Source organism: Simochromis diagramma, unplaced genomic scaffold (assembly GCF_900408965.1).
Source record: "Simochromis diagramma unplaced genomic scaffold, fSimDia1.1 OVJJ01000216.1, whole genome shotgun sequence".
Classification (NCBI taxonomy): domain Eukaryota; kingdom Metazoa; phylum Chordata; class Actinopteri; order Cichliformes; family Cichlidae; genus Simochromis; species Simochromis diagramma.
The window spans coordinates 4,295,662-4,314,851 of record NW_024386883.1 but is presented as its reverse complement, the minus strand read 5'-3'; the positions used below and the strand labels follow the sequence as shown (position 1 = coordinate 4,314,851).

The window sequence follows — 19,190 nt, the reverse complement described above, 5'->3', positions numbered from 1 at the left end:
AATATTACAAAGGTCGAAATTAGACATTTTGTGCTATTCTGTTTTAAAACTACTAGCTAACTATAAGTGTGGGTAAGAATTAACTACAGGCCCAATGTTTCCTGTGCTGGCTTCTGTTAATGAATTTGAAACTTTTATCTGATAAAATAAAGACATTTCTGTCTGAACGTAGCATGTCACTGTGGAAATAGCTAACGCTAGCAGTGCTGGATAAAGTTAATGCTGTCAGCTTGATGAGGGCTAACACAGAGGTGGTAGAGGAAAAAAAGCGTAGCATTAACTATGAGACTGTGTTGGTATTAAATTTAGTAGCATTAGCTTTGCAAAGGTTAGACTGCAGCAGGTCTGCTGTTGTTTTCCATAGCCGTTAGCGATAACATCTTAAGCGCACAGGCTGCTAACTACATGTCTAAAACTAGCTACAACTAGTTGTTTGACTGTATTTTAACCATGCAAATATTTGCATGAAACAATATCAGCTTTCATTTATTGACATGTATGCTAATTGTGCACAGTTGCGCCAATGAAGAAGCTTTATTTCGCACAAACGTAGACAGGGGCGGCGCATGGAGCTGCGTAAAAGACAGGGTCCCTCCTGCACGCCTTTCTCCATCAGCTGAATCTGCTAAAGCGGCAGGTTTGATTAGAACTAGAAAGGCAGCTCTGGAAGAAGTGTTTGGGAGGACTGGAGACAAACAAGGTAAATTTTCTAAACTGACATCTGTAGCTACAGTAAGTTTTTGAGAGCAAATTTAAGAACCTACTTTTTTCCATAACACTGGAGTTATCAATTAGCTGTTGCAAACTCCATGACAAGTGTGTATGTTTCAGTGTACTGAAGAGGATCAAATAATTTACTCTAAATTTACTCTACAGTAAAGGCAATGGCTGAGCTGCCAACTGAGCGGGGTTTCCCTGGACCACCACCTGCCAACAACGGGCAACAACCTTCAAGAAGGTAAGCGTGCCATCTCTCTCCCTCCCTCCTCTGTTTGTCTCCTCCGTTAAAAAAAGCATCTCACAGGCAGTTCCTTCAGCTTCCCTGATGCTCGCCTCTCTTCTCTATTGACATTTTAATAGTTCATTGTTAACACGATGTCTGACCCGGTATGTTGCCGCATCAGCATTCCGTTTGCTGCAATCGCAAAAATGCGCACATGGCTGGAGGAAGTTTTTCGTGATAGCTGTTAATAGAATCATTTATATACAAGGAGGAGGAAAAGTTTGTTTAAAAAAATACTATTTCACTATATAAACCTGAAGTCAGTGTCTACCAGCTGGCCTGTATGTGTGGAAAGACAGAAAAAATTATTTAACGTCACATCTCGAGTTATCCGCAGTTTAATTAAGACCAGGGGTTTTAGGCCATGTGCGTAAATGCGCACCAGGCTGTGTGAGGCTGTGGGCAGTATTAACGTCAGGTTTTTGGATGTTATATTCGGACATTAATCTAGCACCTTTACAAAGTAACATTAACGAGTGCATTTTAGACAAACATTTCGATAATTATATATAATAGGGCTGATCGAGGGAAGTAACTTGAAAATGTCTCTGTGTGCGCGCACAGCGGGGAAAAGATAGCTTTCCCAGGTGTCAAAATTTCTGTAGACATTCTGTCTATTCTGTCTAAAAGTCTGATAACCAATCAGCTCGCTGAACAAGTGGATTTGGCTGCATGTAAAACAGGCTGCGTGAAGAACCACGATCGGGTTCGTCTCTCCCTCCTGCTGAAGCTACTGATTTTCAGTTCGGCTCCATCATCAAAATCCTAGTATTACTAAAGAATAGAAATATGTGGCTCCCTTAAACAATAATGGTGAATAAATGAACATTCTTAGTGGTACCTGATGCGCTTTTTTGTCACAAGCACATCAGGTACAAAAAAGAGAAGTTTTTAAAAAATTTTTTTTAAATGTTTAAGTTTATCCAATGTAGTTCAAGGTGGTGAAGCTTTTTTTAAAATCCTTTTTTGATGATTCAATGCAAAAAAGAAAGGTTTGAGATCACTTTGTACAAGTACAGTGTACCTTTGTATGTCTGTGTACACATGGACAGTGCTATGACAAAGTATTGGCCCTTTTCTGATTTCTCAGACCATCAAACAAATTTTATTATTATATGACAAAAAAAACCCCAAAATAAATGCAAATTGCAGTTTTTAAAAGATGATTTAATTTATCAAGAGCCAAAAAATATCCAGAATTTGCTTCCTGTAAAACAGTAATTGTAAAAAAGTAACTGGTTGCTCCACACTTGGCAACAGGAATTGCAATCAACTATCAACTGCTCTAACGTGAAATAATAATAACTTCACTGTCGAGGAATTTCGGCCACTCGTCTTTGCAGAATTGATTTTGAGTTAGCTATGATGGAGGCTTTTCCTGTATAAACAGCCTGTTTAAGCACTGAAAAAAAGGCCATGTTGGATTTACTTGATTCAATAATGGACATTTGTTGCACACAAATGTTTTGCTTTGGCAGAAAATTAAACAACTGAGTTAAATCAACACAACTTTTTCATATTCAATAAACCTGTGCATTTTGTGTTCCTAAAACGCGATTGAAACATGTTCAGATGAAGTAAGTTGAGCTCTTGGAATGTTTTAATCCTTCACAATTTTGTCATTTTACTTCAACACTATTCAATAACTTTTACCCCAATACTACTTGGTCACTTAAATACTACATGTTGTCTTCATATTACATAATGTTCAACAAAGTCTAGAACCTGGTTACCATAAAAATTGAATGGATTTACAATGACTACCATCCTCCGGGTTGCAGGAGGGCTGGGAAATAACCCTGAAATGATAGGTTACGAGGCAGGGTACACCCTGGACACCTCACCAGTCTATCACATAGAAACAAACAACCATTTACACTTACATTCATGGGTAATTTAGAATCACCAGTTAACCCTAATTCTAATAACTGCATGACTTTTAACTGTGGGAGGAAACCAGAATACCCAGAGAGAAGCCACTGCAAACTAGCCAGAATGTGGATTTGAACCCAGGACCTTCTTACTGTGACGCAACAGCACTAACCACCATGCCAACAATCTAGGAAATACAGGAAAGATATGATTTCCTGTATTTGATGCAGAAGTTTTTTGTTTTTGTCCTTGACAGGTTAATCCACAATAAATAGGAATAGCATGCACGTGGTGTGTGTGTAGTTCTCTGCCTCTTATAACTCCACTGATTTTCCTGCAGTTTGAAATCTTGTGCGATCTTGTGAATTTCATGAGTTCAGCAACTAACCACTCTCACTAGATTGTATCAGGTCGTCTCAACAAGAACAAATTAAGTTTTTGAATTCCATGCAAATCCTACATGATTTAATTACGTTCATAGAAACATGAAATTATTGTGTTCAAATTACAAGTTAGACTTTTTTAATGTAACAACCACCCAATTTACTTTTTTTGGTATACCAAAAAAAGTAGAGGTGGCTGCTCAACTTGACTGAGATGGATGCCTTCCTGAAACCACGATCTAAAGAGCGCGAGTCTGAAACCCGTGCAGTGTCACGGGATTTAACATTGCTATATTATTGACTTACTTCACTTGAACATGATATGAACAATTTAATCTACCCTCTCTGCATATCATGTAGTTTCTACAGTATATAGTTACACTTAACTTTAAAGCATGAGGCAATTGTGTTAAATACACGCAAGATGCTTATGTAAATCCAAAAGCTGGCCAATCCCTTTTTTTCAGTGAGGTCTCACCATAGCATCTCATTGTGATGTAAGAATTTGACTAGACCACTCCAAAACCTTCCTTTTGTTTATGAGTGTGTGTTTCTTGTTTTTTTTAAATCATTCAGAAGTGAACTTGTTGATGCATATCTCAGATACCCAGGAAAATACTCAGTACTGTTTTACCAGTATCCCACAGGGAAAATATTTAACCTGTCCTGCAACAACAGAAGTAATGTCAAAGAAATCATTTCTTGAAAAAATGTAACCTGTTAACTTTCAGTTAGATTTAACAAAATAAGTACCTATTTAAGATTAAGTTAATTTAAGAGGTTTTATTCATTTTACAAGTTATTTCGGTACAGATCGTGAAGGTAAAATATATTTGAGAACCTCCTAACAAACAGAGGGTACAACAAACAACACAATACCTAACACATGGAAATAATTAAATTATTGTAGGAGAAGAAATTAAGATAAAAGCTACAAATGAAAGTTGGATGTGGTATTAGTAACAGATACAGCCACTTCAAATGCCCGCCTCATTCCTGACAGGACCATGACCTGTCCCAAGCAGCATTTATGAAAACCAGTGGTAATGTCTTGTACATCCACCAGGGGGCACTAATGGAAGTTGATTTACTTCCAGCTTTCTACACATGTATCAATGCAAAATATAAATGCAAACTGATTACTGGTTGGTCCTGTCAGAGAAGAGCGTATTTTAGATGTGGTACAATAATAATTACATATATTAGCTAGTTATGTAGTCTTATAATATATGGATTGCATCATTTTTAAATGCAGTAAATTGCTCGCTGTTAACCACCTGTTTTTCTTTTAATTCTCCTTCCACACTCTGCACATTTCTGATAAATCACTGCGGTAATTTTAACAACTTTTACAGACAGGTAGGCAGAGGGCAGACCGCCATTAGCATCACAGCAGATTCCTTTGTCACACATTAGGTGATTCATCAAACAGCTCTCTGAACCCCCACAGAAGGGCAGCAACTTCCAAACCCCACACAAATATCCTGTCAGTGCTGGTTGTGATTTTAAAACTTGTAAACGGTGTTCCAGGAATCATTGATAGAAAGTATTTATAGAACACTGTTATAAAAAACAGTCACCTTCTTTGTATTTTCCCGAACTATAGGGAGGGATTTTTGCTTTTCTCATTTTAGTGCTTGTTGTTAAGCTGCCGCGCTTCATTTGCATATCGTCACCACTTAATGATGTGAAACAGACAAGCAGCACCCTCCCCCCAGCTCTGCCTGTCTGTGAAGCCTTCTTATTCAATGCCAATTATGTGTTTTGTCCTTCAATAAAATTAATCAAAAACGATTTTTAGATTACTTACATTACTGTTAAAATCCCGTTTTAAAAGTATGCAGTCCAGAGTTCGTTACTGTTGTTAATACATTTGCAAACTTTGTAACATCATGGTAGATTTATACCAGAGTGTAACCCAAAACGATGCAGAAGTCATTTCAACTTGCAATGATCTGACAAACCAGAACATGCCTGTTTAGTGTATTAAGGTCAGAGAAGGTCAAGAAACAGTTTTCAGCGCAGCGTTCATGAAATCCCCGACATCAGAATGTCAGTTTTTTTTTTAATCTTATGGTAACTGTGAGAGCATGTGCTGTTCTCCTTGAAACAAATTGAAGGTTTCAACAGAAAGAACAAAAGCTCACTATCAAGTGGGAAAATCTTAAATATATGGAATTCACATAGTAGTATAGACTCCATTTTTTGCCAGTCTTCTAATGCCCCTCTTTCAGGAAGGCACCATGAGGTTGCTTTGTTTGTTTGCTCACATTTTCAAAGACCCAGCCCAGCCCTCATAAACAACCTAAACAGCTGATAAGAGTTACACACCTACACACACCTATCAAGTTGACACAGGTGGAATACACTTAGATTTGGATGGTTGCAAGGTTAAAACAGAACTTGAAGAAACATTCCACCCTAAGGTACAAAACAATTATAAGGCAAAGACGTTTATAAAAATAATACTGAGAAAATCATCGGACTGAAAGCAGCAATATTGAGTGGCTGTATCTGTATACTAAGCTAAACTAGTTATACTAAAATAAAGACAATATAAAAAAACAGACGGCTAACTGTGAACGATTGAACTGGTCACTGTCCGCATTTTAAAACGGACCTCACAGCTGGCTACAACAACATAAGAACGTCAGTTTAAAAATAGAGTCAAAGTAGAAAAGTTAAAGTTAAAGTCATCTTTTCCACATCTAATTTTATTAAAAACAATATAGTTTTTGTTTTTATAGTCTCTCTAGATAGCACAAGAAACTTTAGAGTGAAGACTTGGTTAGCTGTGTGTGTGTGAGAGAGGGAATAAAGAAAAATGAGAAAGCTCTCATTTAAATTAGAGCAAATTCCAATGAAAATCTGCCTTGAAACATTTGATAATGTTATGGTGTGCACTGTACCGTTTGAAGTACAGGGTTCACTCAGTCATCAGAGCTATAATCTGTTCAAATAAACACCCAACATAATCACTAAATGCAGAATTCTACAGATACATTTTATGCATACACAGAAAAGCACTAAGTGATGCCTGTCCAGCAGAATTAGGAAGACACCCACTGATAATTAGATTGAATTAAATAAAGTAAAACATTTTTGATCACCATAAGTCCAGCTCCTAAGACACACTCCATTCTAAAGCCCTCCAAACCCAAAGAATGAGCCTGACCGGTCTCACAAAAACACTGCTTTCCAAACACCAGCCAGCTAATTATAACAAAATGCAAATAAATGTATGTAAGAAAAACAGTCAGAGATAGAAAGTAGAGACAGCTCTTAACGCAAGGACACAGAACATGCGATCAGTGTTTGACTGGTTAGTTTGAAACAAAGACACATTTCCTCCTAGATTGGAAGTCATTCAATGAAGTAAGGAACACTTACTTAAACCACTTCACTTCTGTAATTCCAAATTTCCACGAGCTAAGCAACATTTCAAAATAAAAGTATATTCCCAGGAGAAGGACACAGGGCATGACTGGCTGCCTGATATATGTCAACATGCCACCACCCAAGGGACAGTGAATGACCTACACACCCACACAGACACACAAACTCAAACATGCACATGCGCACACAGGCATATAATAAATTTATGTATTTATTTATTTATATATGTGTGTATGTGTTCTGTTTTTCCATTATTGTGATACGTCATTATCGGTATCATCATCGCCCGCCTCTGCTGGTACTCGATATCTTAATAACCATTTATACACATATTTACTAAAGCTGGACTTGCTTATATTTTTCACACTGCTTTGATAAGTCAAAGTCAAAATCCAGTTGCAACTTGCTTCATCTTAACTGTGCTGGTATAAACAGAAGCTACACATTGTTTAGGGAAAATGTGAGCTCATGCTGGTCTGAGCTGAAGCTATCTAGATAATGAACATATGCCCTTTTCTAGAGGAAACAAGTGTAAATATAAAACGAACTCACTGCAGTAATAGCAAACAGTACTGTGCATGTGAGAGATTGGATTTCCTTGTTGACATGACAGCCTTAAAGTTTCAGAAAGTTTTCATATTGACTTAAATGGGATGGGATTTAACACCTTAGGATGAGGTATTTTTCTCATTCTCATTGCAGTGCCTTTGCTTTCATCACCACCTGTGGTTTTACAGTACAAAACAGTACTTCAAGTCTTACAGCCACCCTTTTCCCTACATGCATTACAGGCCATTGTTGGATAAGTTCAATTGCAGCTCTGATAGATTCAGATCTAGCAGTTTCCAGGATATATTATTCATTTTTAACAATTTTGGCTACTGACCATGTGCTTTAAGTAGCTCATTATTGTAGTGTTGCATTAAAACAAACTTCTTTCAGTAGGATACAAGTGCAGGAAAAAGGAAATTCTAAATGGTTGCAGAGAGACCACTGGGTGCTCCTAATTTTATGTAGGAAAACACATTTCTCCCCCAGAAAATCATTCCAAGCTGGGGTACAGTACTACTAAGTTATCAGTTCAGTAGTACTTGATCACTTTCCTGCATTTGTGACACAGAAATGATAACATTACAACAGTAGTATTTTACCTTAATGCAGCAGCTGGGCAAAATGTATCTAAGGTATTGGATGCTTCCCTGCGAAGCCTAAGAAGATGAAGCTGTAGAACCCCACGACACAGTCTCCCACAATGGTGAAAGTTTGGTCTTTGGATGCAGTGAGGAGTTTCGGGGTTACTCTATTTAACGCATTGAGATGGAGGAGGAGATAGAGGTGCAAACACGCAGCCCCGCCTGCTCATTACTATTAGACATTACTATGATGCAATAACCTTCTGGCTTAAACTACACTAGATGATTAAGTCACACACCTGACAACTGTTGAAATCAATAACCAGAAATTCACGTGTCTGGAAATTGGTAGTCTGCAATTTTGGAGGGCACAACTGCTCCAGTTAACTTCCAAGTCAAAAAGATAAGAAACATGCATTTAAAAAAAAACATATAACGAGTAAATTATAGCCATTTTATGGATGATTTGCTGTTTCCAGAGGATCAAAGGTAATTGACTGATTAGTGGTTGGCTGTGTGAGGCTTATTCTCTAGATATTTCATTGCAATAATAAAGGAATAGTTGGACTTGTATTTGGCAGCTGTTCACTGGAATTTCTGATATGCTGAAAAGTTGAAAGACCTGTGTGGGCAAGGGAGAAGGTCATAATTAGACATTAGCCTAAAGATAGGCAGGTTAGACTTTGCTAGAAAACATGTAAAAGATGCCACACATTCATCTATCCATCTCCTTCATCCATCCTCTTCTGGTTGTCTGCTTATTATGGAAGCAATGCTATGGCATGTGCATCTACGGCTGCCAGCGGGCCAAGAGTGTGTATTAATGATGTGACTGCCAATAGAAGCAGCAGGATGAATTGTGATGTGCACAGGGCTGAAGCATCCTTCTAAAACAACCCAAGAGACTTGGTTTATCAAGCCAAAGATATTATTCAAAGTTCTTCTATTTGTGCTGCCCACAGGCTGCAGATAGTAAAGCTAGTAGCTTAATCTGGTACAACCTTTTCTCTTAGGAGATTAAAGTTTTTCTTTTGTTTGTACATGGCCCCTGACAAATAAAGTGGAAATGAAATGAAACAAACATGAAAAAGGTTAGTCAGGTCAATAAACGATGCTGATCATTCATGTTTGTGTCAATAACTTCTATGCATTATTAGGCTGTGCATTTGAAATATTGTCAGCATGTGGTATAACAGAGGCGTCGTTTTGAGGTGAATGAACAGCAAAGTAAAAACACAAAACCTCATGTCAGTATGGATGGATGGATTTACAACAATATTATTTTAACTTTAAATCTAATGCTTTAAAAGCGCACAAAAAGCGTTCTCAGTAACAACTGAATGATTTTTCAGTTTACTACCAGCTGGAAAAAATACCAAGTAGCAAACCAACTGTTAATAAGTAAAAGAAATAAATGAGCAACAGCAGATAGTATCTCTTTAAAAACTGGGTTGACATATCTATAGCACAAGCAAAACTTAAGCTGAGAAACTATTCTGACCGCAGGATAATGATTAACGTTTTGTACCCAGAGTTATATTTCCTTAAAGTAGAAATATATCGGTGCAAGTCCCTGCACCAGTCATTTTCTGGTTTAAACTTCTTCCTTGGAGAACATATGACATGATATAAAAGAATTATACTTATTTATCTTGCAGCTTTAACTGCTTTTTGGTAGTTTATTTTATAAATTCATATAAAGTAGAGAAGGCTGTCGCATTTTTAATTAGTGTTCATTTGCCTTTCAACTTTCTCCATTCCTGAACGAAATGAACTAAATAGCAGGAGTTGGTGTTATGCTTTCTCCATTTCAGTTTAGCGACACACAATGATTACTGAGGGAGGTTAAAAGGTCATTAGTGAGGGTGAAATTTTAAAAGTGTGAACAAAAGAGATCCATTAAAAACATCGAGCTTGTGGTTTGATATAAATTTGTCCTCTACATCTAGGGCCTCTGGGCTGAGATGAGGGCAAGAATGTAACCTTAGGGATGAGCAGGTACTACAACAGACTATAGTTGTGATTCAAGTTGTAGTTATGCATACAACACACATGAATGTTTAAAGAGCTAGAATAAGTGCCCGGCCACACTGTGACAAAGCAACTCAGAGAAGTTCTGAAAATTATGTGTTGATTTTATTTTACCTGTGTTATCTGATTACTTATATTTGCAGCAATATCTTGGTATCATCTTCAGTTCCACACGGTAACATGTTGTGTTTCTTATTGGCTAACCAAGATAGAGGTGGTATGCCCCACAGGGTCACCTTGAACCCGTAAACCTTGTCAGTTGTAACTGAACAATGTGTATTGATAGGTGGCACCATCTCTATGGACAAACAAAGAACAAGATGAGTAATACAGTATCAGTAACAGTTAGCCACTGTGTCAGATCCAAATGTTTCATAAAGACATAAAATGTTTCCACAACACTTGTCAGCATTACCAAAAATCTAGGCCTCTTATTTGAGTAAAATCAAATTTCTAGTATATTAGTTTTTCAGATCAATTTAAGCCAAAAGCAACAGAATGTTATGTAAGTAAGTCAAACTTGAAGTTAATCTAAACACTTGTAAAAAAAAGAAAAAAGAAAAAAGAAAAAGAAAAGAAGATGAAAAATAGCCAGCATGGATTTTACCATGTGAGAGGGCGGACCCAAATGCAGGACTCAGGAAACAGGAATGACTCAAACAAAAAAATCTGCTTTAATGTAAAAAGTAAAAGGTATAAAAATGTTGTTACTATAGACATTATCAGGCTGGTGAAGTAAACAAAACAGAAGACACAGAGAACAACAGAAAATAAAACAGAAAGACACAACTGAATGGAAGCAAAGGTTAACTTGGCATAAGGGTGGAGAGAAAGACAAGACAGAGGAACACATAAAGATGCAGGGCAATGCAGATCAGTACACCAAGGAACACAACAGGGTACTAACCCAGTGTAAACAGTAACTACAACTAAGAAGAACCAAAGACTCAGAGGAATACAATAAGTCTTAAGAAGATAATCGAAAAGAGCCACAGAAAATAGACAAAGCTTTTAAACTTGTAAACACAGGGAATTAAATGAAAGCATCCATTCAACAAATAGTACACTATATATTAACTATAAAGGGACCAATACTTAGTTGAAAATGATGACCTAAATATATCTAAGGCCACAAGGGAAGCAATATTACAAAAGAAACAAAACTTTTCTTTTGAAATATTTTGTCCTTTTAAAAATACAAAGGAAACATTACCTCACAATGTCAAACGTGGGGTCCAAAATGCAGGGATCATGACAGTTCCCCCATTTTCTTAAGTGAATTGAAATGACTTACTCCTGGAAAATTAGGGTGTGGGAATTGTGGTTTTTCAGTAGCAGCTGAATGATTTTATGTTCAAACAAGTTGGAAAAATATCAGAAGCAAGTCAACTGTTAATAAGTAAAAGAAGGAAATGGGCAGCACCTGGGCATCAGGTAGTAACTCCTTAAACAGGTTGTTTTGGTGGACATATTGTTTTAAAGTCAAACTAAAGTGAAACCATACTTGGCTGGTAATAACTAATAATACTTCCACTCTTCCTCCTCTTTCCTGACGCAGGTAAAAAATACTAATGTTTTTAGGTCAGGTCAGGAATAGTTCATGCTGTTTTTGCACAAAATTAAAAGGAAATAAAAAGAAGGTTGTATTTATTGACATCTCTGGAATCACTTTTATGACTGGTGGTGGTCAATAAAAAGCTACAGAACTCTGAAAGTGATACTGTTTCAGTGTAAAGCGTGACTTATTTCATTGTGATTGGCTAGTCAACTTATAGTTACAGAGTTTTTGTTGCCAAAGATGAAAAAAAACCCAGAAAAGCACGACTGCACTTTTGACCTAATAAGCAAAAATGTAACTTTATATTTCAAAGTACTATATTTGTGTATACTTGTGATATATATTGATTTTTATATATATAAACCTGGCCAAGAGCGCAGCAGAGACTGTGACAAATATAAATATATGCCAAGAAAGAAATACACTTGACACAATGTAAAGTGAGTGAACTCACCACCCAGATCATATGCAGTAATATATCGAGAACTTCAAGAGCATATGTTTAACTGTTAGGTTATGTTACATTGACCAAAAGATCTCTTTCATCAACATTTTACAATGGACTTAATTCCCCTCATAGTAGATTATTACTCTGTAGATTACTCCAGGAAAAAGTGGAACACATTTTAAATATAGAGTTAAAGCATAAAAAGTATTTTGGTTATTACGAAGAATGAAAAGTTACAGGTTTCATAAATCCCTACCCACTCAATACAAACCTTCTACCTGGAATCTTATTCTTAGCATTCCTATTTCAGCAACAAATCAATTCCAAAAGCAGGAACACACAATGTCTGAGTGTGTTACTCATAACTGTGATGGGTATAAATAGAAGCCACAAATCAGATAGAGACACAGTAATGAGGAAATATGAATAAGCCCTTCATGGTGTGGAAGCCTCCATAATCTCAGTGATCCTGGAAAGCTTACACACACACACACACACACATACAAACGCACAGACACACACACTTATTTAAGTGTGTAGGGGTTGCAGATAGACTAACACAGTCAGCAACTTCACCACTAGTGACCCACATTCAGGGGTGCTAAAGTTAGACTGACTCGAGCTGGTCTGAGCTGCAATGGTCTAGATCTGAAAGGTCAGATTACTCTTTCTTTAAATGCCTTTATAACATGAACTCTTGTTGATTATATGTTACTGTATAATGAGCCTCTCTATTTTTCTCAAGAATATAAGCATAAATACAAAAAACTCATTGTGGTAATAGCAAAACAATAGATATTCCACTTTATTTGAGTTTTGTTTTGTTTTTTGCAGAAAAAAGAATAAAATGTCGACTTGTCAGATTTTAAACTTGACAAGTCAGTACCCAATTAGGAGACAAGTATTTAACTCTTAACACCTTCATACTAACCAAAGCAGGATCTGAATCAGTTTGAAGATGTGTTATGTTTCCATTATGGTACTTACTGCACAACACCTTTACTTTACTCCTACTTATGGTTTGCAGTCAGATGTTAGTGGCCACTTTCTGCTTTCACTCTAATTTAGATTGCCGAAACTCCACCAAGGCCACACGACACATTCGGGTTCAAGACCTTCTCAATCCTGGGTTTAGGCTGCTTTTAAATAGCAAAATGACCCTGGCTCAGATCCAACCTAGAGATATCATAGGCTCTGTAGTGGGTCTGCAAACCAGGTCCAGATCGCAGTCCACCTGCACAGCAGGATGGACGCAGAACAGATAAGGATCAAATAAACAGCCCCATCTGGACCGGATCTATTTTGGATTCGTTAGTAGTGACTCATCTTATCAATATTTCTATAAAATCTGTCATCCTTCCAGAATTAAACAGAAATTTCTAAAAATGTATCTGACCAAAGTGTAGATAGCTCTACCTAAAACGCTTTGGCGTGCAGACTGGAGCAGCCAAGAATCGGACCACCAATATTCCCATTAGAGGATGAACTGCTTCTCCTGAGCGGCAGCCTCCCCAATAAAAGTTAGATATTCCTTATTCCTTATAGCATGTTTGCTTTTACTGATGAAACTTTGCATTCATTAAATACCTAGGTTCAGTGTGGTCACTGCTCCCCAGCTACTTCAGGCCCTCCCAGCTAATGTTTGACTTACAAGTTGGTTTGTTAGCTTGGTCACCGAAAAAAGAGAGGATCTCATCCTGCAGTTGAGCAGCGTCTAACGCCACCGTTTTGGACTGTTGCTAGATGTACTTTATTGATTAATCTAGTTTGGCTTTCCGTGTCTAACAAAGACAAGGTCTGACCATAAAGTATCATTGAGTCCACTAATAAAATGTATTTTCTTTATGTGAAGCAGCAGTAGAATAACAACAAGAACAGCAGCTCACCTTCTTGAACGTCCTCTGTCTACTTTCAGGTTGAAGGTTTTAAGATGTCATGACATATGGCGGCAAGGGAAACATGACTCTCACTGCATCTATAATCACACAAGCAGCAACTTTAACAAACCTCCATTTAAAATATCATAGTGTTAGTTATAGTGTAACCAGTAGACTTTAATCTTAAAGTCTGCCTTAATGATATACCAAGTACACTTTAGCATACTTGAATGTTCCAGATTTTAAAAACAAAATCAACCTGTTTAATTGTTTTCAACATTTTATGATATAAGAATAAACTTCTCTCCCACCCATTTTCTGCCTGGCTTCTTAGCACCAAGCCACAGACCAACTCTGGAAGTAGCAACATCCCATTGCAATTTCTCCAAAAGATGCATTGTCTACTGCTCCTATGGGCTTTGTTTTAAGTGTTTGCAAGTTTCTTGGTTGTTCTTGTGAATCTAATAAGGTAATAAATCTAATAGGGCAATCAAGGAAATGTTGGTCAGCTAAAGTTGCTAAGGCCTTTACAACTTTGGACTATGGCTTGTGCAAAACATTCAATCAATGGAAAAAAAAAAGTGGATTAATCTATGATAAAAATAATCATTAGTGGCAGTCCTAATAAATATTCAAATAAGTTTATTGTCAACAAAGAATGACTCGAGGACTGCAGTTTGACACCCCTGACCTAGTGCATGCAGGCCACATGCAGGCTTATAATGCGTCTGCACCCTTAATGTAAGGTAACCCTTAACGTAACTTTACATGTGCAAATCAGCTCTTAAAATTATTTGGCTGTCAGTACTTAATGCACCTGTTATAATATTAATAAGGTTTTTAATAAGAACATAAAATGAAACATAATGCTGGATTGAAATGTATCTCGTATGAGACTCGCTTTCAGAGCCCCTACACTTTGAAGGTGTGGTTTGTGATGTTGCATGGATACTAGATCTCTATCTTTTGGATTTTGTGCCATGCTTTATTCTGCAGGAGATAACTGGAGGGTAATTAGGTGCATGAGTTTCACCTGGGCCAAATGAGCTCGGCTCTGTGGCGCTAATTTGTTTTATAGGTAAAAACTGTCTTCTCTCATTTGAAATGGCTAATGTTTGAAGTTTTGTACTCTCCAAGAATGCACCTTTAGACATCACCAAATCAATGTTTGTGACAGGTTAAAATAACGTTAACTGTAAGACTTATTTATTGAAGTCCAGTCAGACCCCTGACTTGTGACCTAAAAAAACCAGCTTCACCAAACCTTTCCATTTCAGTACTAAAAAACTCCAAGCACTGTAGTATGCAGAACTTGTTCACTCGATATTCATCAAAGTAATTTTTAAGGTGAAACTACTGAGATAGATCAAGGACATTAACTTGCCAAGTATTTAATTTGCTTTCTGGTTAACTAGCTCATGACAGCAGATGATCGGTTTACAATCACAATGCTTTGTTTCACTTTTTCCTCTAATATCACCTGCTGTTATTATGAAAATTTGTCTACATTGTAAGAAATGAAGTTTTAAATTACTTTTTAAATTTTTGTTTGTTTGTTTTTTAGGATTTTTTTTTCTTTATAACGTTTTTTCTTTTTAGGTGTTATGATGCCAGAGATGCCCATAAAATTGCCCAGATCAACCGATCACTTCCCATAGGCTGGTACTTAACTGGAGCTGCACGGTACCAGATGATAACTACCCTGGGAGAAGGAGCCTATGGCAGGGTTGGAAAATTCATTAGGCTCAATGACATGAAGAGCGTAGCCATCAAAATAGTTAAGACTGATTGCTTCAGAAATGGACTGGCAAACTTGGAGGTAGGAAAGACTTGGCTTGATGCAGTTAATCCAACAATTGTATTTGAAGAAATTCCTCTAAAATATTTACTTGAAGCTAAAACTCACATGTTGCCAGGTGGCTGCCCTGCAGAAGTTAAAGTTATACAAATCTGAAAGGTATAACTTGGTTCAGTTTTACAACGTTCTTACCGATGGGCAAAAATTATGTCTCGAATTCGAGCTTTTGGACAAGAACCTTTATGAATTCATGAAGGAAAGACAATTCCGACCGCTCGCTCTAAACTCAGTTAGAGCCATCACCCAGCAGGTGTGTTTAACTGTATTCTCTACATAAATAAAGTTTTTCAGATGGCTGCTGATTACATTAATACAAAGGTGTGTGGGGGTTTTTTTGTTTGGGTTTTTTTTTTAGATTGCGAATGCGCTGGATCATTTGAAGTCTGTACGTTTGATACATGCAGACCTCAAGCTGGAAAATGTGATGCTTGTCAACCATCAGAAACAACCATATAGGGTCAAAGTGATTGACTTTAGCTTGGCATGTGAAACCTCCGCTGCCTCGATGGGCTCTTGCATTCAGTCCCGTTCATACCGGTTAGTAGCTGTAACCAAAGTGGCTTTTTCTCTTAAAGGTCAATACTGGATACTCCCCTGCTGTTTCTGTGATGGGCTTCTTGGCTGTATAACTAATCAAGTTGTCACTTTTGTTGTTAATAATTGACAGTTGCTGTTTTTCCTGTTTGTCCTAAATCAGGTCCCCAGAGATTATTCTCGGGGCTCCATTTACAGAGGCCATAGATGTATGGTCTCTGGGCTGCATTGCTGCTAATCTGTACCTTGGCTCCATGCTCTACCCTGGTGAGAATGAATATGAGGTGGTAAGTATAACTAGCGCTTCTCCTTTGAAGAACTTAAAGCTTTATTTAAAGGATTACAACACATTATGTTAAAGTTGTTGGACTCTGAATTTGACCAATTGGTCTGTATTTCCAGATGAGGTACATAGTGGAGACTCAGGGCCAGCCTCCAGGCAAGATCCTCGACAGTGGGCTCAAGACTGCCTTTTATTTCGACGCGCAGTTGTATTTCACCACCAGCACATGGAAACTCAAGGTTCTTAGTACTTTACAATTACTGATTAACCGCATATGCCATTCTCTAAAAATGTCAAATATTTTCTTAACCTTGTTTTTCAAGAAAATTGTCCATTTTTGTCAGTCTACAATTTCAGTGTTGATGAGTTTCCTGTCTTTTCAGACACCTGAGCAGTTTGTCAGTGAGACGGGGATTAAGTTCACTGAGAAAAGGATGATGAAGTTGACCTCTCTTGATGACCTTAAAAACGTAGGTGTACTTCTTGACTGTTCTATTTTATATGTTTAAAACTAAATATATATTTTATTTATAGAATAAATATTTAAACAAAACCCCCAAAAAGAAACAACTTAAAATTCAGAGTTTTTAGGGGACTTTTCTTTCTTTGATGTTTCAGCTCTGGTTCACACGTCATCAAAATTATACCAGTAAATCCGCAGAAATCTGTGATCTGCTGGTGTTTATCGAGCTGCTTAAAGGAATGCTTCAGCTTGATCCTGAAAAACGGATGACGCCCAGTCAGGTGCTGCAGCACGACTTCACAACACTGGGCCACATATTGCGCTTGTACCCCTACAGCTTCCAGTAAGATATTACTTCTCATTTGAAACACTGGTTCTCCTTTAATGTCCCACTGGACATGGACACATACAACACATTTCCACTGTGAGCATATGTTCTGTATCTCGCTTTATGTGGAAAATGTTGTATTCAGATGAGTGAGTCAATAATTTGGTACATGGCTTGATTGTTTTGCAGTGTTAACTCTTGCTTTCAGAAGATGAGCATCTGTCAGTAACGGCTGGTGGTACCTGTGTGCAGGTCTCTGCAGCAACTATCCTCCAGGACCAGCCACGCTACCCAGCAAAACCCAAAACCAACCTTGCCCTCGAGCTGAGCACAACATCCAAGTGAGGCGCCATTCTCACTCTAGGACCACCTGTCCTCTGCAAAATCATCCTCGCCCTCCATCTATGCGCTACAGCCCTTATTCCAGAACAACCCACCTTGCTCAGCAAGGTGCTCCTTGCCTTCCCATGTTACACCACTACTGTTGCTTCAGGACCATCTGTCCTCACCAGCACGATCATCCTCACTCTCCAGCTGTGCGCCACTGGCTCTACTTTACGACCACACACCCTCCCCAACAATAAACACTTTGCTCCCTAGCTCAGCACGGCACCCAGGTGCGGTATCACTGCCTTTACTGCAGGACTACCCATCCTTGCAGCAATATCCTTCTGGCCTTGCAGCTAAACTCCACTGTCTTTACTCTAGGACCACCCATTCTGCTTAGCAATGCTGTCCTCACCCTCCAGCCAAACACTGCACCCCTGCACAAAGTCTAGGACCACAGTGAAGTCCTTAGCAAGACTCACCAAATCAAACCAGGGTCTTAAAAAAAAATTTAATGACTGATTAGACAATGTGAGTAAGAGTCTCTGACCAATCTGAAAGATCATTGTGATTTAAAAAGGGTTCCATTGTTCTGCTGAGCCATCTTGCACAAGCGTTGGATGTAGGACAATTATAGCTCACCACAAAGTAAGAATCAGAATACTGTATTAATCCCTAAGCAAATTATGTAGAGAAAGATGAACAATGGGGAAGACTATGTTGAGAGGTTGCATAGGAGTGCCAGATGGAACTCTTGAGATTGCAGCATCCACACTTTTAATCACATCTTCCTTATTGAGACTGATCAACGGGACACTGGCTGAGCACAAATGCTGGAGACAGACATTTCTGCTCAGGAGTAAACCAAAAAAAAAAAAAAAAGAAATAAAAAAACATGAAAAATAGACCTGATAGGTTATATGTACCAATCCCTTATAAGAAGAAGTCATAATTAAAAGCAATCTGTTGCCATCATTGCAATAGTCAGGGGGCTTAGACCATTTAAAATTTGTTTTTCCAATGAATTACTTTATTTTCACTCACATGTTGTTGTATGAAGTACTTATTCTTTATTGTATTTTCTAATAAGTGGAACAATATTAAAACAATAAACTTGTGATTTCTCTAATTTAAGAACCAGCTTCATTTTTTTAAATTATTCTAATGCATCATGATGACAGGGTTAGTAATGTTTCCCACAGGTCAGTTTGAGGTTCTTTCATAAAATACATATCCTTGAGACAGTGGGTGCCATTTTGCTGAAAATAGTGAGGGGAGGGAAAGGGGGGTGGGGGTGTAGACTTCAAAATAAAAGTGTGTGTGAGTGAGAGAGAGAGAGAGAGAGAGAGACACTGGGAAACAACCCAGACTCTCAAGCCAAAAGCCTGCTACAGTAATTGGGGAAAATAAGTAATGTAACTATTGTAGTAATTACAAAAATATCAAACGCTGTCTCTCTGAAGTTCGTCAATAAACGGGGTTTACGATAGCAACAATCTTGCTGCAATTTGTCTATAAATTGCAATTTAAATGAGCTTTTCAGTAGCTATGTACTCCCGGACAGCTGTACTGAAAACAAAAGGTTATTGTACAACTGGAAATCGGAGTAATATCAAATCGGGGCGTCGGTGATTTTAATTTCTACTGTTACTGTCCTCGATCGAGAACAAGAGGAAGACCACCGATTGATAGTTCA

General features: G+C 37.8%; 2 protein-coding genes across 7 annotated transcripts in view; one reads left to right on the top strand and one right to left on the bottom strand.

Moving 5' to 3' along the window:
* The window catches only part of slc7a1a (solute carrier family 7 member 1a), a 33,815-nt gene that overhangs the window by 13,706 nt on the left and 919 nt on the right, over positions 1–19,190 (bottom strand). For 2 of the 4 annotated variants that reach the window (XM_040033153.1, XM_040033157.1), the window contains exon 2: positions 13,711–13,799. The exons of 1 other annotated variant lie outside the window; for it this stretch is intronic. The gene's annotated coding sequence lies outside the window, so the exon portion shown is untranslated. Of the gene's footprint in view, positions 1–6,648; positions 13,675–13,710; positions 13,800–19,190 lie in introns of those variants that run through there. One more of the 4 variants, XM_040033155.1, reaches the window with a different exon arrangement.
* LOC120734369 (homeodomain-interacting protein kinase 1-like) lies at positions 476–18,461 on the top strand. 3 transcript variants are annotated; one of them, XM_040033158.1, is made up of 10 exons: positions 476–700; positions 877–958; positions 15,301–15,520; positions 15,618–15,809; positions 15,915–16,096; positions 16,257–16,380; positions 16,496–16,615; positions 16,760–16,846; positions 16,995–17,182; positions 17,420–18,461. In XM_040033158.1, exons 1-10 carry the CDS (start codon positions 499–501, stop codon positions 17,493–17,495), a joined length of 1,473 nt encoding a protein of 490 aa, XP_039889092.1. In that variant the 5' UTR covers positions 476–498; the 3' UTR covers positions 17,496–18,461. The 3 variants fall into 3 exon arrangements, with proteins under 3 accessions (XP_039889092.1, XP_039889093.1, XP_039889094.1); XM_040033159.1 differs by lacking the exons at positions 476–700; positions 877–958 and adding an exon at positions 14,594–15,211; XM_040033160.1 differs by lacking the exons at positions 476–700; positions 877–958 and adding an exon at positions 14,596–15,048.